This window comes from Lipophrys pholis (genome assembly GCF_963383615.2).
Source record: "Lipophrys pholis genome assembly, chromosome: 3".
Lineage (NCBI taxonomy): Eukaryota > Metazoa > Chordata > Actinopteri > Blenniiformes > Blenniidae > Lipophrys > Lipophrys pholis.
In genome coordinates, this window is record NC_137627.1 from 4,075,633 (window position 1) to 4,095,622 (window position 19,990).

Sequence of the window (19,990 nt, forward strand, 5' to 3'; positions counted from 1 at the left end):
GAAAATCCATTCACACTACCAATTCATAGTTTATCATTTTTCCTCTTATCCAAGTCATTAAACTCCAATGAAAAGCTTGAGATGGTACAAAAGTTAAGTGGTCAACTGCCAGGCGTTACAAATCGGAAGGTTCCTCAAAAATGATGTGCGTTTCGGAATTTTACAAATTCAAGGAAGAAGAAATTGATTAGAAACTTAAAGCTGTTCTACAACAATGGAAGTCAATGAAACCTTGAAAGTCGGTGGAACTTTTCCCTACAGGTGTTCCAACTTCTTTGGATTACTTCCAATTACCTCTATTTATGTAGAAATCAGTGTTTGAACACACTTTTGTACCAGACCCTCGTGAGCATCCGATTAACACGGCTCCCAAGGTGGAACTTTTTGAAATCCAACTCTGTCTTGGTGGAACCGGCGGAAAATTGAATTTTTTGTGAAACGCTGATACTGCGCATGCACACTACAGTCGTAGTAAACAGCTCTATGCGTGCACAAGACGGATTAATTCATAGCAATGAATGCAACGTGCGCCGTTCACTCTTGAATTTAACAACACTTGTCTAATAACGTGAATCCGTACATCATCATCCGGATTTCATGTGGAGACACATTATATGTCTTACATACTGAGTGGACCAAAACGATGAACAAAGACAATTAGCATTAACATATTTTTCAGTGTTTCTGCCATTTCTGTGTAAACAGACATCGTTTTCAAAACGCTGCTGTGTAAAGCGAAAACCTTTCTGTGACACAGTTGCAAATAAAATGCATTTTGACTTTAAACCTGTTGTGCAGCTGTGACATGTGAGTCAACAGCTTGTGTGGTGGTGACTCCCAGGACAACGGTGTCAAGCACGGCTGCGTAGATATTGGTCGTAGTGAACTGTGAGGAGAATATTTGGAGCTGCACGTTTGATGGGAGAAGTTAGACAAAGTTAGTTATTCGGCATGTCCTTGAGTAGATGGACAATAACAACAATATAGTATTGTAATATAATCTTATAGTCGAGACTCTCCCGTAATGGCAATCCAATAGCAATCCAACTTGGTCCATACACGTGTTCCCACCATTGTTAATGTTTATGGTGTATTGTTGCACACCTGTGTGGTTTTAGTACAAAAACAATCAACAGCACCCACTAGTGGCCCTGCATGGAAACGACATAATCTTTTAGTGTTTCTGCCTTTGCCATGTAAACAGACATTGTTTCCAGAATGTTGGAGTGTAAACATGAAAAATGATGCGTTTCCACTCGGCGTGTTGCTTTGTAAACTGGGATTTACTCACTTGACTTACTTTTCTGTTGGTTAATTCAATTCAATTCAATTCCACTTTATTTATACAGCGCCACATAGAACACAGTCATTTCTCTGAGCTTTTAGCAGAGAGAAACTCAACAAATCCAATTCTAACCAACAGAATCATAACTTAGAAAGGGTGACTGACAAAATAGTTTGGCTTCACTTTAAAGTTTTGGAAAATCCTGGACTTATGGATGGGTTTACTCATACATGAGGCTTGCTGATACTTTTTGGTCTTTAATTGCTATGGCAAAATAAAAATAAAAAATGAGGACATCATAAAGTTTTCCACGACTTTTTTGTTTTTTGGGGGTTCACTTGGGCTGTTTTGGTGCTTGTGAACAGTCACAGCCTGAACGTGAGAGGGTGATCTCTGGATCTCCAGCAGTGACGGCTCCTTCCGACTTCCCAATGGGAGGGTCGATTCACTTCGAACCGCACAAGTCCCGCCTCGCTCCGTGTGTGTGAGAGAGAGAGAGAGAGAGAGAGAGAGAGCGAGTGTGTGTGTGTCTGACATGGCACTTGAGGCTATAAAATGAAGCAACTTACAGTAATCTGGACGCACTCTTTAGCCGGAGTTCACTGGGTGAGCTCCTTTGCACAAACTCCAGCCAGTCCGATGTGTTGAAGTCGGGCACCTCGCGGAGACGTGTTGCTGTCGGGTTTTCCTTCCCACTTCCGAGCTGAGACGCTCCCCCCCCCGTCCCAACCACCTGTGAGTCGCCGGGTACGGGACACCGAGCGGAACCATGGCAGGGGACGGGTCGGACCAGCGGGCGCTGCAGTATGAGCAAACCCTGGTGAGTGTGAACTTTACCCCGCGGGGAGTGCGCCCCGGCCGGCGCTCTGTGGAGCTCAACATCTGGTGGAGGCTAACACAAACTTCTCCAAAAAAGTTCCAATATAACGGCAAATAGCGATCCAATGGGTGACATTTACATGCCGAATGACACAACACGGGCACGTGATTCTAGGGACTTCCACTTCGCTGTGTGTATTAGTCGTGAACTCAAATACGAGCAAAATAGGTGGGTTTTTAAACGAGGTTCAACTCCAAGCGCTCTCACGTGAGTGTGGCGAAGGTTTGAGGTGTCTGAAGTGGCTGCGCACCTCCGCGCGCTCCCGTGAAAGTCCTTATATTCGCACTTTTTTAGAAAAATAAAAAAATAAATTGTAAGTTATTAGTAATGAATAACACAAACACAAGGACTATATTTAGCATTTTCGGGAGATGCAGGCGTATCGGTGTTTTTGGAACTACCTGTACAGGTGGTTTTTCACCGTCGCCCAGACTCCATTGACAAATCGGCAAAAACACCGTGTTTATTGTTTCTGAAACATGGTGTAACATATTTTCAAGTATATTTTGTGTTTTTAATTTCTGTTTTGAAATTCGGCCAATGTTATGAAACAGTGGTTTTATATATAAAACACTTTTGCATCGTTTTAATGTTGTGGAAGGGCAGGGTTTGCTTTGAATGAACACGGTCTGTCTGCAGCATTGTTAAGAAGCCTGAACAGTGTGTCTCAACAGCAGTATTTGGTAGATTTTCCTTGCATGCATGAGTTTGTTTAATCTGCACGGTTTTTACAGCAGTTCAATCAGGGATGGCTGTCAGTTCAGTTTAGAGGGACAAATTTGATAAATGGTAAAATGAGAAAGAAAAAAAACTTAGAAATAACTCAAAATGTGAACAAGTGTCAAACAAGCATCTCCCTTTTATAATGTATTTAGAACAAGTTAAATTGAGTGCAATTTCAAAAATGATGCTGTTTTTATCAATTCACCTTCTTTTAAAATGTGAGACAATGTCCAGAAATCATGTCTTCTATTTGCGTACCCCTCGTGCCTGAATCAACCTGCGGCCTGCGGGTCGTATGTCTGCGGCCCTGTGTGCCCGGACCCGGCTGCAGCCATGTGATGATGCATCACTTCACCGTTTCCCACCTGAACACTGAGAAAAGCTCGCCGTACACGTGTCTAAAGTGCAGTCAGGTGAAGTGCATGCGACTGACAGTGATGCTGGCGTCTGTGAGGTTGGCCCTCATGTATGAGCAGTGATTGTTTGAGGTTGGATTCTGACTGGGGGCATGTAGATCATAAAGTCATTTTCTACTGTTTAGGCTTCATAAGATCGCATTGCAGTCATTTTATATATTGTGTGCATCTGTGAAGTCTGCCTGATTAATTTCTGACTTGATTTATACAGCAGGGGGCTCTCACACATTTAGTTTTGCAGAGCTCTACCAGCGCTAAAGATTTTTTGTTCCTCCTGATGATGTAGAGGATCTAACCTTTTAACTTTTTTTTCTAGTTTGTTTGTTGAGCCTTAAGTTGCAGAGATGTAGTTGTGGAAAACACAAAAGACTCCAGTTCAGGGTCAGTTTGCGACGAGGCCTCCAACTTAACAGGCTGACCCTCACTTTGTAGCTCAAGGAGAAGATTGTATCCTGGAGGATGTTAAACTGTTGACTGTTTTTTTTTTTTTTTTTTGGAAATATAAGCCAGGGATGTCAAACAAAACTGTCTGCAAGAGGCTTCAATCCAGACCACCAAGCAAATTGTAAAGATAACAAGGAAAAAGTTTAAATTTAAAGCTTATTATGGCACTAATTTAGTGGGCTGTCCCACTCAAGAGGAAATTGGGCCCCTGAATTAAAATGTGCTTAAAAATGAAGAAAAACCATGAATATTTGTGGTCAAAGTCATTAGTATTATCCAGTATAAAGTTAGTATAAAGTGATCCAGGCAGGTGAAGCTGCTCTACATCGACATGGCTCCTTACTAAATCTCTATTTTATCACTGTGAGAAAACCTGAATATGGAATCCGTTTGCCTTTTATACAGCAAACGTTCCTTCACAGATTTTTCTTGTCCCTTTTGATTCTTTTGAAAACATTTAAGTTTACGGTGTAGTTTAAAGGGGCCTCCTGAATTTCCTCAATCAAGAAGTGCTGATTTGTAGGCCTCCGCCCAGAATGCGTGAAGGTGGGGATCGGACTGAGCTCCCCTGTGCTGCTTTGTGTGTGTCCAGTTGAACTTTTACTAACAAAACTTGTGTCAAGCCCAAAGAATCTGCTGTTTTTATAGGCCATGGGGGGGCGGCGGCATTCATTGGCATCGAGGCTTTAAATTAAGAGGAGCCACGACTGTAACACTTCTCTGGGTCTCTATTTCCTTTTCTTGAACAGTTTCTTTGTAAAGAACTGCCCTATCCCCCTCGTTCTCTCCCTCCACCCCGCCTCTCTGCGCGCAGTTAATCTGTGTGTGTTTGTGTGAGAGATTACACAACTTGCGACCCGCTGATTCAGCGCTGGACACTCCGTCACCCTGGCGGGGTCTCGTGCTCGGCCGACCGGCTCTATGAAAGGGGACAGAAAAAAAATCCCTCCACACCACCTTTTACTGTTAATCCCACCTAGCCACCGCTGGGCTCGGATGATTGTTCTTGGAGGGGGATTGTGAAAGCATGTAAACAGAATCCAACTAAAATAGCTTAAGTGTGAGAATAGCCTCTCATTTAACACAAATGAGTCCTTTCTCCCCCCCCCCCCCCCCCCCCCCCCCCCTCTCTGTCCGTCCCCTTTACCATCTCCCAGCCGTGGGTTGTAGTAACATGGTGTCTTTGTGTGATATTGGCAGTCATGGTGGTTGTGTGGGTTTTGTTGTGGGCAGTGGATGCTCAAAGAGGCCAGTGTAGTTTGGCTGTGGAAGAGGCTTGAAGGGCCGGCTGTACGGAGAGACTGGATGGGTCGGGAGGAGGAAGCACCCGTAAAGTGAAAGCTTCTTCGGAGGACTTTGACATATTTTTTGTGCGAACATACAACCATAAAATCCTCTTTGTTTGTTTGGGTTTTACATGAAATGCATCTTTTTTTTTTTTTTTTTTTACTTCATACAATCACTGCAGCCTGTCATATACTGCGATACTATTTTGAACCATTAGGTGGTGTAATGAGTCACTGCTTCCAAGGGTTTTCTGCATCATACAAGAGGGAGTGGGTATTGTATGCAACTGTGACGGCAAAAGTTTGAAGCTTTCTCCAACTATGACCTTAAGACTCACCATTGTTGCACACAATCGGTGTTACTTAAACTTTACGGACTTCTTATTGAAATACATTGTGAATTTTTTTTGTAATGCATTCTGAATACTCTCTCATAATTCCCAGCTTAATTTAACTCTGTGGTTTTTGTTTCCTGATTGAGCCACCAGTTGCTTTTTAGCTAGATAAACTGGTCTTTGGGAGAGAACTTTGGCTTCATCATCCGTCCCATTGACTTCTTTTCTTGAAATAAAATGGCTGCTAATGTATTCCAACGTCACCTAGCAGTACTTCAATGGGAAAGCATGTTTATTTTTCATTGATAATTGGAGCGGCTTTCCTGTTAAGGAGATTGAAGTGAGGTGAAAAAAGACTTACTTCATTGTTCTAGTTGCTTAAAATGACCCTAACCCTAAAAAACACCCCTGCTGGTTTCCGTTAATGCTTCATTAAAATCCCAAATTGTAACGGGCCTTTGTATTTTAAAGGAATCACTAGTTTCTATAGCCCTTTTCTTTAAATCGTTGACAATGTAATTCTCCTAATTGTGTGCAACGGTTGCGAATAAAACCTCTTTCTTTTTCAAAAATTTGAAAATGGTAAACATCTGAAGCAACGCGTGCTTTATGGCAATCTTAGTCAGCTGTTTATGTTTTCACCCGATCAAAGGTGAGGGTTTTTATTGGGTGTTTTGAACAATGCCATCGATGATCTTATCGAACGTGACAGGTTTTATTTATTATGCCCGGTGGGGAACAACTGGAGTTTGCCTAAGCAATAAAAGGCGGCACGATGTCTCTGCATTTCTTTTGATTATAATTAGCAAATCTATTTATGTATGTAATATTTAACCGGGTAATAACGGGCTGTTTCTCAACTGTGACTGTGATAAACGCCCCACGATGCCTTTAGTGGAGCTTCACCTTGCACCACTTATCATGTTATCATGCATATTTTTTGCAACTGGGTACAAACTGTTTTTTAATAGAACAGTGCTATCGATTTAATGGTATTTATTGCTGATTGGAACTAACTGAATTACTTAATAGGCTTTTGTATCGGGTGGCTCATTGGGCCATTTGAATAAATAATGTTTGCAACTTCTGTCATAAGAGTTTTAAAATCCTAACCCAACCTTTGGTTGCATTATTTTTTGCCAAAAATGTAATAAGTTGGTCAATCCATACTGCTTCTCTCGTTTCCCAGGAGTTTTATAAGTTGAACCAATTCCAATACTGCCGAGCCACAAATGGGTATTTATATTCCAACATCCAGCCTTATCATGGTAACGATAACAAGCACGACGCAGTGTTTGCCAGCCGGCAGTGTCTCTTTACATGACGCTCATATTTTACATTTTGGCATAATATGACAACAAACATGCGCACTCTGGTGACTCTCCTGGAATTTCAACTCATGTTTTTAATACCTGAAGCCTCGTGACTGAATAAGCCGGCCTAACTTGATTAGTGTGATTCGGCTATCACAACTGTGACAAAGCACTGTGGGTGGCGCTCATAAGTATTCGGCGACTGTCATTCATTTCTTTGAGGTGTATTAGAAATGCTGAAATGAGGGCAAGTCAGCACCAACTGTCTGGTACTGAATTATTTCTGGAGGTTTTAGTGAGCGGGCGTCGAGTGTGGCATTAATGTGGAAGCCACAGCCTCTGAGCAGGCGCTGACCTCTGGGATTACGCTGCATTTAATTCTCTTGCATTTGAGAGTCCCAGCCTGTTGCATTTATTTTGTGTTGATCACACCCCCCCCCTCACGCCGCTGTTATTACTCAGCCCCCTTGAATGTGCTGGGCAATGGTGTGTTTGTGTGCAACAAGTTCTGCCTGAAGGAATACGATGGAGTATTCCAGAGCCCGTGTCTTTGTTGCTTGTTGATATTCAGCCGCTTAGATAAGAGTCATAAGAACAGAGATAAGGTGACCGGTAAACACAGAGTCCAAGGAGAACCACTGATCGGAATGTGTTTATATTGTGACTCTAAAGCTGGAAGGATTTTTTTGAAGGAGACATTTTTAAATGCTCTATTTTATGGGTCGTCATTCTGTTGAAGGTTTGATAAACCTTATTTTTTAATTCGCTATTGGCCTCTCAATAACTTTTTTTGGACAATTGGGAAAGAAAATAATCAAAGGACAGAAAAATAAAAAATTTTTTCCTCCATATTTTCCCAGTACAACTGATCCATGTTATCAGCAGTGTTGGCCGAGAGGTTAGAAAAGCAAGCTTGTGTGTGGACAGTCTAAGGAACCTGTGCACTGCACCATGACAGCACATGTACTGTTAAAATAACCTTGAAATAAGATGGACTGAATTTTCCTGAGGATTAAATGTTGATACCTGGAATATTGTTTAATGTGGAGCATTTTGTAGGATTGAAGTATCTGCATATTTTGTGGATATTTCTGCATTTGCTTTTTTTTTTCTCTTACTAAGGACTGGGATGTATTCACACCAATGTAGTTAGAATAGGTTGTTTTTGTAATAAAACCCTACGCACATGCACAGAAAACTTACGTTTCCTCCAGTTTTACGTGGAGATTGAGTCGGAGCGTTTTCAAAAAGTTGCATTTTCAGTGGCTCAGAGGGCCGACGTGTGTAAAGGGACACCTACAATGCTACAGAGGTTTTCCGTTGACACTTAAAAACGTTGTTGTGTAAATGGGGCCTAAATTAAATCGGGTCATTCATTGTGTACCACCTTTAGTGGAGCGTACCACATTTCAAGGAATTTCAATTTTTTTTGTTGAAAAATAAATATTCTTTTTTGCTTTTTATGAAGTTCAACACAAGTTGACCGTGTTCCAGATAAAAATCTGACACTGTAACATGTGACAGAAAAGCATTATAGGCCTCCACAGCCCACAATGTTTTTTCCTTTTTATAGAGCTGGATTAGTTGTGTCGTAGCTCTTTGTGCTCTCATGGAGGGGAAGTTTTGTACTTAGAAATGTGGTAACATCCTAATACAGAGTGAAAACTTGGGGAAGTGAAACTGTATGTTCCAGAAGAAAACATTCATATTTGCCTCCCTGTGTTTGTGGCCATTGGTTTAATGTGTAACCCTGCATGATTCTCCCACATGCCCTGGTATTTAGGATTTTTACCACCTTGCTGCTTTGATGTCGGCTCTCATTGTGTCCGGAGTGGAAATTTCCCTTTTAACCGAGTCTCTCCACTTCATCGCGCCTTGCTGGTAAAAGTCTTTATTTCAGTTTTGCAAGGCAGGTCAACAGCTCCTTGACCCTTGGAGCATGGAGAGAGAAGTGTTTGCATAACGTGGGCCGGCTCTCACTGAAGATAACAATCAAAAGCCTTTAATGGCTTTTTTCTCTTTTCTTTCTTCTTCTGAAAAAAGTATTGACTTTTGCTTTTTCCTTTCATGAATTAAAATTGCCTCTATTTACTCCCAACACAAAAAGCTGTGCTGGATCTCACTGCCTTTCAATGTGGAGCTGCTTGTTATAAATTTGTTAAACACTTAACTGGACCAAGCAAATGTTGACTCTGCTGTTGGCTTTAAAAAGACCTCGAAGGTGCGATGTGTTTACGGGACTTGTTCTTTGTTCTTGGATGCATTGATCAGGCTGATGTTGATGATTAATCGCGTTCGGCAGAGAAAGAGAGTGAGATTAAGTTAGAGTGAGTTATAGGTCCAGGGTGTGTCTCCTCTTCAGAGACTTTTGGTTAAGTAATAATTCCAGCGTAGGAGAGTGGAGAGGTCCAAGGTGGGAGGACCAGATTTGTTTTAAAAGATTATCACTTCGCAAGTCAAGGTCAATGCAAAGCTTCGGGTTCTGTAAGACTGACGCCGTGTTTACACGACAACATTATCAAGTGAAAATGCAAAACTTTTGCTGCATTTTGGGAGACTGTTTACATCAAACAGAACAAAACTGAACAAAAAACGTTGAGCAAACAAAAATAGTTTTTTATGTTTAGAACTCTTTTGGCCTTTTTCACTCTGTTTTCTTATTTGTTCTCGTAGATCTTGGAAGTGCTGTTAAAAAAAACAAGACCTAAATAAAATGGAGTTGTGCAGTTTATGCTGGATTATGACACATTTTTGGTGACACTGTTAAGTTACATGAAATAAAGGACTCACCGGAAATGTGTCGTGATCCAGGCACACGAAATCATAAAAGTAATAAGACAAGAAGTTAAAAAGAATGGTTTCCGTTAAATATTTTCATCTGTCTTTATTTTCATTAAAAAAAATTGAAATGTGATGTTTTTTGCGGTTATGACCGCATTAAAAAAAAAAACATAATTAGATGGTTGTGGTGTGTAACCATGTAAGCTCGGGCCGGTAGGCAGTCTTTTATGCTAAATTATAGTTTATATTTTTTGTCAGGCAGTTTCACTCTTCAGATCAGATTCTTTTTTAAATAAAATAAAAAGCATAGAATGTCAGAATTAAATTTAAATCAAGGACAGTTATTTATGAAAAGTAATTTGAATATTTGATATACTGAAAGTAACCCTCAAGTCTATTGCAGTAGAAAAAAGTGTTTCCTTTAATGCGGAACACTAAAATTGAATGTAAAAACTTTCGAAGTAATATTCACAGGAAGAAATATTATTGGGGGGGATTCTGTGAGTCGTCATTACCTGTTTGCTATAAAAGGAGGGAAAATGGAGAAGTAACATGACACACCAGTCGGCGCTCACTTAGTGTTTGTGACAAAAATAGCAGCTTCACAAGAGAGTTATTCCTGACTAGTACTGCGAAGTAAAAATAATCTTCACACAAAGCGTTTCCTCGTAGCTAAAAACAGGATGCATCACTTGAAGTTACCACTGGTGGAGTATGTGAGGAACATAAATCATGGTTGAAACCCCGACAATAAAGTTTGTTTCAATATTAAAGTGTCTCTGTTTATATCCCATTCAGAACAAAGCTTCCAACTTCTAATCTGTGGTTCTTTTGTAGATGAACCTCAAACACATTCCTGCTCACATCAATACTGATGAAACTTGTTTCAATTATTGGAATTATTCCTTTTAAATTCAGAGCTCTGATTGGCTTTACTTTTTAAATGATGTAAAAGTTTTTAAATCTTTCTGAATTAATAAAACATGAATGTTTTCCGATCGGGCCTCGTTTACACGACAGTCGTTCAAGTGAAAATGCATCGTTTTGGGTTTTGATTTCAGAAAAGTTTAACGTTTCATGCGACAACGTTTTGGAAAAATGATGTATTTCAGAAAAGTTGCCCTTTTCATTGTTTCCACTGAGGCGTAGCCACAGCGTTTTCAAAAAGTCTCACTTTGGGAGCCGTTCTCAATAGGTTCAGTTGCTCCGAGTCCCGTTGCCGTGTAAACGGATTCCTAAAATGCCCAAGAAAGTTTCAGTTTTCACTTCAACGTTCTCAGACTCTTCATCTCTGCTGAATATTCTAGTGCACATTTGAATAAATGAGTCTGTTCACGCTTACCCTGGTGAATCAGTGGGAAACGCATTACTATTTACATCAAAGTAGTGGATTAGAGTGACTTCCCTCATTTGTTTGCAGATGAAGTGATCTGGTGTTTGTAAATTGTGCATCCTTACATCTGCCGTAAATGAATTGCAATAAAAGACCGGAGGTTTCTTTGAATTGTTGCATGATTTATAACCATAGTGTCCTCCTGAAGGCAATGCCAGACATCCATTACAATTTCAAACAAGGTAGAAATTGCAACCGTGGGCAGATGAGCTTTAAAAAAAAAAAAGAAGAATGTATTGCGAGCAAGAGGACTAACGGGATGAAAGTTGCATTATGCTAAAGGACGGCTCAGATTCCCCCTCCTGTCTCCCGAGAGGAAAGAGAAGAGGAAAATCAGCACGTTAAAATCCGATTCTCTCTGGTCCGTCTCAACCAATAACATCAGGAGGAGCAACAGTTGCCATCGCCACCCGTATTAACACCTCCGCTTGGCTCTCCGCCCTCGCTGCACAAGAGCGCAAAGTTTAAGATGCGGATGCATTTCCATTTATATGAGCTTTTATCTGCGAGGAAACCACCCGGCCGAGGACACAGAAATCTTCTCTTCTGTTTTGCAGCAGAAACGAAGTGAAGTGCGGCAACACGAGCGACCGGCGTTCTCCTCCAGGCCGTCTGTACTCCACTGTGATACATTCCTAACAAGCAAACACCTTCGGACGGGTTCTGCCTTAGGTTTGCTCTTTAAATGGACATACTGGTGGCACTACCTTTTGGGTTTTGAAGTAGTGAGAAGGTTGGTGAGTTTGTGCACCCCCAGGGAATATTTGCAGATGTGCCTGAAACCTGGAAGACCTTACTTTTGAGAAATTATGGAGTTTTCTTGGTAAAAAAATGTGTTTGTGAAATATAAGAAGAAGAAAAAAGAGCAAAGTTATAATTGGTAGCTCACATTCTGCTATATGCATACTGCAAAAAAACCCCAACCAGGCTAAACTGTGATGAACTTATGTTTCCATGGACGATCTATTTATGCTGTGCATGTCATCACGTTTAAATGGAGCTTGACTGCAACTGTCCATATTTCACTTCATTTTTCACATACCTGGTGTAAACAGGGTGAGGTGTCAAAAGTACTAAAACCACAAAAGAAAAATACTATAACGTCCTCAAACCGTCCTCCTCCTGCTGGTAGGAACTGCAGGCATGGATGAGATTAAAAAAGAAAAGAAAATGTGGATGCAGCAATACCACGAGTATCGATATGAGTACTTATTAAATGCCAGAAAGCCCAAGTTATACTCCGTACACAAACGAAATGCACAGGCTATGTGTTGCAGCAGCCTCCCAGCATCATCGGACCCTTTCCCAGATACTGGTGAAGTTGTTAGTGCATCACTAAAAGAAACGAAACGCAAAAATTCCATCTGGATAAAGAGCCTCAGATTGATTTTTTTATTTATTTTTTCCCTTCTCTTTACTTTCCAAGAGTAACTCCAATGTTTTGATCTTCAGTGGAGGCGACTGTAGGAAAGTCTCAGTTGACACATCAGTGGATGTTCCGTTCACTATCAGCGACTCGTGTCTGACTGTCTGCTCGGAGATTTTGCCCGTCTGGAGCTGCTTTTACTTTCAACATCTCCTCGATAGATATTCATCAGCCTCGTGTCACCAAGAAGAGACGGGCCGCCTGGACGGGTTCCGTCGCTTCCACCGTGGCTGGTTTAGAACCGAGGGTCCGTCGACACCTGATGCTGAGTGACTCGTGCACAAACCGAAGTTGAGAGAGTTCAACACCACCGCTTGTTCCTTCATTGCTCGTAAATGAAGACTTTGTTGAACACCGAGCTCTGTGGCGAGAGGTCCGCATGGACCAGGAAGTGACTGCTTTAAAGTTTTCATAGTACCAGAACAAACCTCTCTACAAAGCGTGCTTGGTAATAAAGACTTTTCAGCTGCCGTGCTTCTAATGAGCCTCTAATGTGTTTCTAATGGTACGACGCCACAGAGGAGTTGAAAATGAGCGATCGGCAAGACATAGCACCTCAATTTGCCCAGAGTTCAGTTGAGCGGTTTCATTACTGGTGCTGTGACACAGACACAAGGCTCCTCTGTGAAATCCCTGATTGATCCCCAGCTTTGTCCTCAGTTCATCAACTCAGAATTACAGTGGCTCTCCTCCTTTGCAGCACTAATTGCTGTCAGTTTGCCGTCGACTTCAGTGCAGGTTTGCCAATGTCTGGCAGAGTTAAGCCCCTGATAAAAGTCGACGGTTTGGACCCGCCAGACCCTGCAGCCCCCTCACTGGCACGCTGGAAGCTCAGATTGTTTGAGGCGTTTACGTTGCTTTTTTTAAGTGAAAATGGAAACTGTTCGTAGTGTTTTGGTTTGTTTACGTGACGGCGCTGCTCGTAGCCACTGAAAACGCAACTTTTTGAAAACTCCTCCCAGAGTGGAACTTCTTGAAAATGCTCCGAATGATTCTCCGTGGAAACGGGACGTGTTGAGTTTCATTAAAAAAAAATAAAACAAACGGCCAACAGCGCACACTTGTGGCCTGACATACTAACTACATTGTTTTCAGTATTTCTGCAGTTTTTCTTTTGAATGGACAGTGTTTTCAAAAGCTTCCCATTGTAAGCGCCAAACTTTTCCTTAATGAATAACGAAAAGTTGTGTAAATGGTGCCTTAATGTGCGAGTTTTAAACGGGCAATACTCACGCTCACCCCCCCCCCCCCCCCCCCCACAAATATTAAGTAAAGTTGTCTTAAATGCTTGTGACTTGTTGCTCATCCCACTTCCCACGGCCGGAACAGCCAATCAGAGTGCTGCAGATGAATGACTAATCATGTTTCTGGCTCATGCAGTCTGCGTATTTTGTGGATTTCATTGCAATGTCGGATTTCTGTATGAGCTCCTCACCTCCCTCGTGGTCATCTCGTTTCCCATGCTCCTCCTTTCACACATTTTGCACACTGAGTCATGCTTGTTCATTTTCTGTGTCTCCTGATTGTTTGGGAGACTCTTCTTTGCTTGCTGAGTCGGTGATACTGCGCTAAACCATTCGATCAGTAATGGGAAACCTTTCATCACTGTGACTAAGTACCTCTACCGTAAGGACTTATGAGGATTATGGAAGCTAATTTAATGAAAAACGACTGTCTGTCTTTAGTTTTAAACAACATGCAAGTTTGTGATATTATTTACACTGAAATAACCCAAGTATAGTTTATATTGGGGGAAAAACATAAAAAGCACCACTAATGGTAATGTACTATTTGGTGTGGGTATGATTTATATACAAGTTATGTATGGGTATGATATTTAAAAAAGTATTCCGATATACTGTAATATTTTGAGTCTCACCTCCTGTATTATATCTAACGTAGATTTCTGCAGGTACACAACCCCACAATTACAAAAACCCAGTTGGTCAGAGATTACTTATTTAGTCTCGTACTACTCTTAGGAGACTGCTGATGTTAATTTTGATGCTATTAATAGATTTATTTAAGTGCATTCAGATTGATTTTAGATCCACAGCATCCTCTTGGGTACCCATCTGGATACTTACATTTTATCAATACAGCATTTATCTGCTTTATTTGAACAGAATGTGTTCCAACGCAAGCTCTCCATCAGGTGTGCCGAACCTTTAACTCAGTCTGAGAATCCTCTTCTCCGGAGTGGAACGAGATGACGGAATGTTTGTTAGCTCATTTTTAATCATTTCAGTGGTCAGCAGCTGACAGACGTGTTCTTCAGTGAACAAATTGTGTAATGTGCTTACCAATCCCATCGCTGCTCTCTTTAATTTCCTTCATAAGGCCCAAGTAGTCGTTCCAGGAACCAGATCCGCAACACGTAGTATTGGCAACTGTGTGTGTAACTGCACATGCAGGGTTGTGTATGTGTGTGTAAAATGGATGGATTGTGCCATTTGATCTGACAGCGGGGAGGAAAAGGAGAGATTAAGTTCAGGAGTTGGCTTGCTCACTCTTAACAGCTTCGGCCATTGAAAGACCTTTCTAACACACATCATCACACACACAGTTTCTCTCTTTATTCCCCGAACAAGCACTGTCTTGTGTAAAAGCACAGTTTGTTGTCCGGGTAATGCATGTATCGGTTTGTGTCAGTATGCAGTTAAAATTAATTCCTGTACATTTTAGATGAATTATTTTTATTTGTCCGGCACCCTTAAGCATTATTCCATATGCCCATTTGTAAATAAGCATCCCATTATAATGAACATGCTAAAATACAGTTAATTCTGATTGATTAGGGAACTTGTCCTCATAAATCCAAGTATATTTTTGATGTATAACATACAGTATCAGCCCATTATGAATACATGTATAAATGCATTTTCATGAAGAAAAATGAATAAGATTAAAAAAATAAAAATTACAAGTTAAAATGTATATATTGATGAATAAAAACAAACATTCAACACTCAACCAACAGAATTTGAATATACATGTACACAACTGTAAAGGTGAATCAATAGAAACATTAATAAATGAATATAGATGCACATGAATATTAGAAATTTGCAGGTACAATTCACAGACGGCTGTTTTTGATGAAGAATTGACTTGGAAAATTGGAGTACACACAGTGAAATTGGGTTGAAATGGGTTCCAAGTGCTTAGGCCCCGTTTACATGACTCCATTTCAAGTGAAGCTGCATCATTTGTTGTTGTTGTCCATCTACTCACGCACATGGAGATGAACTATTTGTTCTGGCTGTGGTGTACATTTGCAGTCGCAGCGTTTCAGTTCAAGTTCCGTTTTCCCTTATTTTCATGGAGATCGTGTCAAAGCATTTACAGAATGTCTCCCTTCGGAGCCGATTTCAGTTTCTTTCAGCACTGTTGTGTAAACTAGACCCAAAACAACAAAGTTTTCTATTTTCACGTTGTCGTGTAAACAGACAAGTAATATCAGTTGAGTTTGCTAAACTATCCACCTTGTCTTTTCATAGAATTTGTAGATTTTCCTTCACTGTTGTGACAGTTTTTTTTGGTGTGTTTACGCCTAAATACCCTTCTGTCCCTCCACCAAACCAGTTGAAAAGACAAACTGCCTGCCTTTGAGTGCCCCTCTCGCGCTCCTGCCACAACGTACAATTAGTTCTCCCACACACACCAAACATAAGCGGGCACAAATCGCTCAACATGCAACACATAAAACACACAACAGTATTCCCCTCACAGCCCCCATCACCATGTTTGAGGGGCTGCCCACTGGGTCCCAGTTTGCAGTGAGTGTGTGTGACCGGATTGTAAACTGCTCCGTCCTGGAGCCGGTCCCACCTTTCAGCCATCAATCTTCTCCTCCTACTTCCCTCCCTCACTTTCTTCCCCTGCTTTTCTTTTCTTCAAGTTTGTGGCCCACTTCTTCCACTATCTCTTTCCAGTCATTTATTTATTTTTTTGCTCTGGCCTAGTTTCGCCCACGTTGGTGGGGGAGCCGGGTGGTCAAACTGCAAGCGCCGTCCTTTGATTTCTTATCAAATGATTGATGCTTTATCTTCATGCCCACGGAGATTAAGTGCAAGGATTGAGATTGTCAGTTTTCCTTCGTTTTCACTTTGCTGGGAAGCCACATATTTTGGAACAGTGAATTAAAACCAGAATGAAATCCACAAAAAGTCTTGAGAATTGCTTGTTTGTGTTTGTTTTATTTTTGATTGAACTCTTAAGCTGGGACTAACCAACGCCGCAGGTTGATATTGACAATTTGGAAATTTAGCTTGGTTAACAGTAGAACTGCACAAGCTGTTGGTTAGGGCCTGATAATACAGCAAACCGTGGGTATTTATTTTATTGCACAACTGAAACTTTTAGTTTTTCCTCCTATATATTCTCAGGCTTCTTTCCAGAATGGTAGGGTAGAAAGTCCTAAACTTTTTTTATCGCACTGAATGAGAGGCTGAACCACCAAAGAAAAGGTTCACTCATCTGATCATTACAAATTAGCATTTTTTTTTTTTTTTTTGCCAGTGCAACATCTCAATGTGTCAGAATCCCCACAGAGCCTCTCTGATGCCGATATATTTACTGAGATGAACCCTGCTCTTGTCATGCACTGGAAAGCATTGATTTTCCTTCTCCCTTTGATCAGATTCAGTGCATGAAATGGCAAAGATCCACATCAGACACATCAATACACAACATCAGGGTTGTGTTCATGGGGGGAAAAGCTGCAGCTGGATTTTGCCCATATCATAATAGCTCACTGATAACTGTGGCGTGCCTGGCTGCAGACACTGGCAGTAGTATTCGTCAGCTGCTAGGTGCTACTCGTACTGCTATATGTTATCATGCACCCATCTTGGACCTCGCTGCATCTGTAGATTTGACTTCCAGGATCAGAATCGGCTTGTGATACAAGGCTGTGATGCATTTAGCGTTCAAATTTGCTCAAATTCAAGAAAGGGTCTGTGTCCGATTTATTTCAAGACATCACTTATCTCATATCGAACCCTATCTCTCGTGAAGCTCGTTTCAAAAAACCCTCAAAAAAGCCCCACTCTGGCCTATTCATTTCATCTCAGGCAGGTCAGCCCTGTGGAAGGCATACTGAATGAGGCTGAGTCCTCTACTGGAATATCAACAGCTACATCTCAAATGTCTTCTCCCCTCTGACATCCTCAAGGCTTCTGCCAGAAAAGTTATTTGGCCCAGCAGGGCCAGGAGGAGTTTTTGTTTTTTTGATTCCAGTCCAAGCAGCCAGAGCACCTTTGGCAGTATCAGTATTGGGTACTCCTTTTTGCACCTCAAGCAAATTTCTAACCAATCACTGAAGCTCGTCTATGTGCTGCCAACTAACGGCGGTGGTATGATTAGGATCACAGTTGAAGGAATCTTGGAGGAATGTACAATAAGTTTTTTTCTAGCAGTCGTTTTCTGCAGATGGATAGTTTATGTCAAAGATGAGACTGGTTGGATCTGACTGAACTACAGTAAGTAGCTAAAATGTGCAGAAGATCAACTCTGAAGGATGAAACGGTGGATCTCAAAGCAAATCAGAGGGATGATTATCCTTATTTTGCTCAGAAACCACATTGAGACAAAGAGATTTTATGAAGGAGACTTTGCTGACGTTACAAAATCAGAAAGAAAATGTGACATCCAAACATTGTATACAGGTACCGAATCATCAGACAAATAAAGTTCTCAAGTAAAACGTGAACATTTCTAATGCTTCCCCTCAAACCATTCATGGGTATTGGTAATTTTAACTTCTAATGTCTTTGCCATTGATGCCATGACCAAGGCACACGATTAACAGATTTTTATTTTCCTATAAATTCATTTAAACTTTAAGATTTTAGTGATCGATTTCCAACACTAGTTTGGATGTTTTCGCTCTTTGTCTTGTCGGCTAGGAGCAAGAAATTGAATGACTGAATGGCTCCATCATAGTTCGATGTTGCCTCTATCGACGCTTTAGGCTGCAGTTGATCTGCGCTGTGGGGTAATTTCTATTAAAAAATTTTTAAAGCCTATTTTTTGCTCTTAAGTTGGCTGTGTTTATACTAGAGTAATGTTGGCGAACATTGCCGTCCCTTTATGACTACTGTAGCATCTTCTGACGTTTTCATCAGAATACCTTGCTTTTTTTGAACATGACGACGTGTAAAGTGGACTTCAAGTGTTTCCAATCACCTGATCTCAGTTCAACCTTTCGAGATGTGGTGAGAATAATATGAAGAACCTGAAAGAACCGTATGTTGGGCACTTGGACCATTGAACCAATTTCTGCATGATTTAATTTATTTAATGCGTTGATAAAAAGGTAGTTCGGGCCGAACCTGTGTGAAGTTTCTTAAAACTTGTTGTATTTCTCATTGCCATATTCAGCCCAGGAACAATGGCACTTTTCACTGGGTTACAATGAATGATGATTCTGGGTCTTTCCACATCCTTCATAACCTGAAAGTCATTCAGAGAAAGAGGCACCAGTCAGTCACACGGGTACTTGGGGAGGTGCTTGGGCCCTGCAGGTGTTGAATGCCACCTGTAGAGAGGCTGGCAGGTTGACGTAACGTTCTCTGGGTTTCACGTGGGAGAGGCTGCTGTACAGGAGACTGAAGACCATTGTGCTCGTCAGGCTGCAGTGCCACTCGATGCCACCCTGGGGTGACCGGGCTAAGACGCTTAACAAAAGACGGTGATTGGAGAGGTGAGGGTGAGTGACACAGTTCAAGTTGGAGGGACAGATATGAGTGGATTATTACAGAGGAACAATAATCATTTCATTCACTGAAAAAAAAAACTAATAAGTTATTACCAGTTATTTTGAGAGATAGGAAATTCATTTTAACCACAGTAAGTAAGTTCACTACACATGCCCCATTAAGGCCCCCGATTACACAAGAATGTTTTCAAGTGAAAACATAAAATGTTTGTTGCGTTTTGGAGGTCAGGTCATATGACAAACGATGCATTGTCACTTGAAATTTTGTCGTGTAAATGTCTAAGCTTCAAAACAGGAACACTGTAAATAAGAAAGATTTTTGGGAATGTTTTAGCTCCGAATTTACAAATTGCCATGAAAACTTTATTGTTGGTTAGTTGGTGGAGGCACACGGCCAGTAGGGATTTTTATGAAAACAAGTCTCACTGCATTCTTTGATGACCAACACTATTAAAACGTACAGTATCTTATACAGTAGTTATATGGCGTGGATTCCAGTACAGAGCTTATTGCAGTCCTCATTGTCCACTCCACTGCACTTTCTGTTGCAGTCTCTCCGTCTCTCCATGCTCGTACTGTGGCAGAAATATCTCCTCGTTTTATTTTTATCGCAAGTGGGTGTTTGTTTATTTATTTATCTGTATTTTGTAAGTACTTACAAAGCCATTTCCCAACTGCTGCTCTTCTGTGCCACCATTCCCCATCTCTGCTCGGGTTCAGTTTCCAAATCCTCTGAGTCGGGACAGATGTTGGAGTGGAGAAGGCGTTTAAAATGATCGTTACCCTGAATGCTTCTCGCTCTCGCTCAGCTTGGCTGAAGTGATGATGGTCACTCTGTGCCAAGAATGAGACGAAGGTTCGATATTAAGCTATTGGTTTCGTGCTGGCTGATAGCATCGCCACTGGTCCCTGATGTGTTTAACTATTTTATTCAGTAGCAATTAGACCTTGTGTGTGTGTGTGTGTGTGTGTGTGTTTGTGTGCGTG

The 19,990-nt window shown here is 41.2% G+C and overlaps 1 protein-coding gene across 1 annotated transcript in view; it reads left to right on the forward strand.

Annotated features, from left to right (window-relative positions):
• Window positions 1–1,793: 1,793 nt before the first annotated feature.
• Window positions 1,794–19,990, forward strand: part of clcn2c (chloride channel 2c) — a 147,552-nt gene continuing 129,355 nt past the window's right edge. The window contains exon 1 of the mRNA XM_080459103.1: window positions 1,794–2,105. Within this exon, the coding sequence (XP_080315229.1) occupies window positions 2,055–2,105 (51 nt within the window). The 5' untranslated portion in view covers window positions 1,794–2,054. The remainder of the gene's footprint in view (window positions 2,106–19,990) is intronic.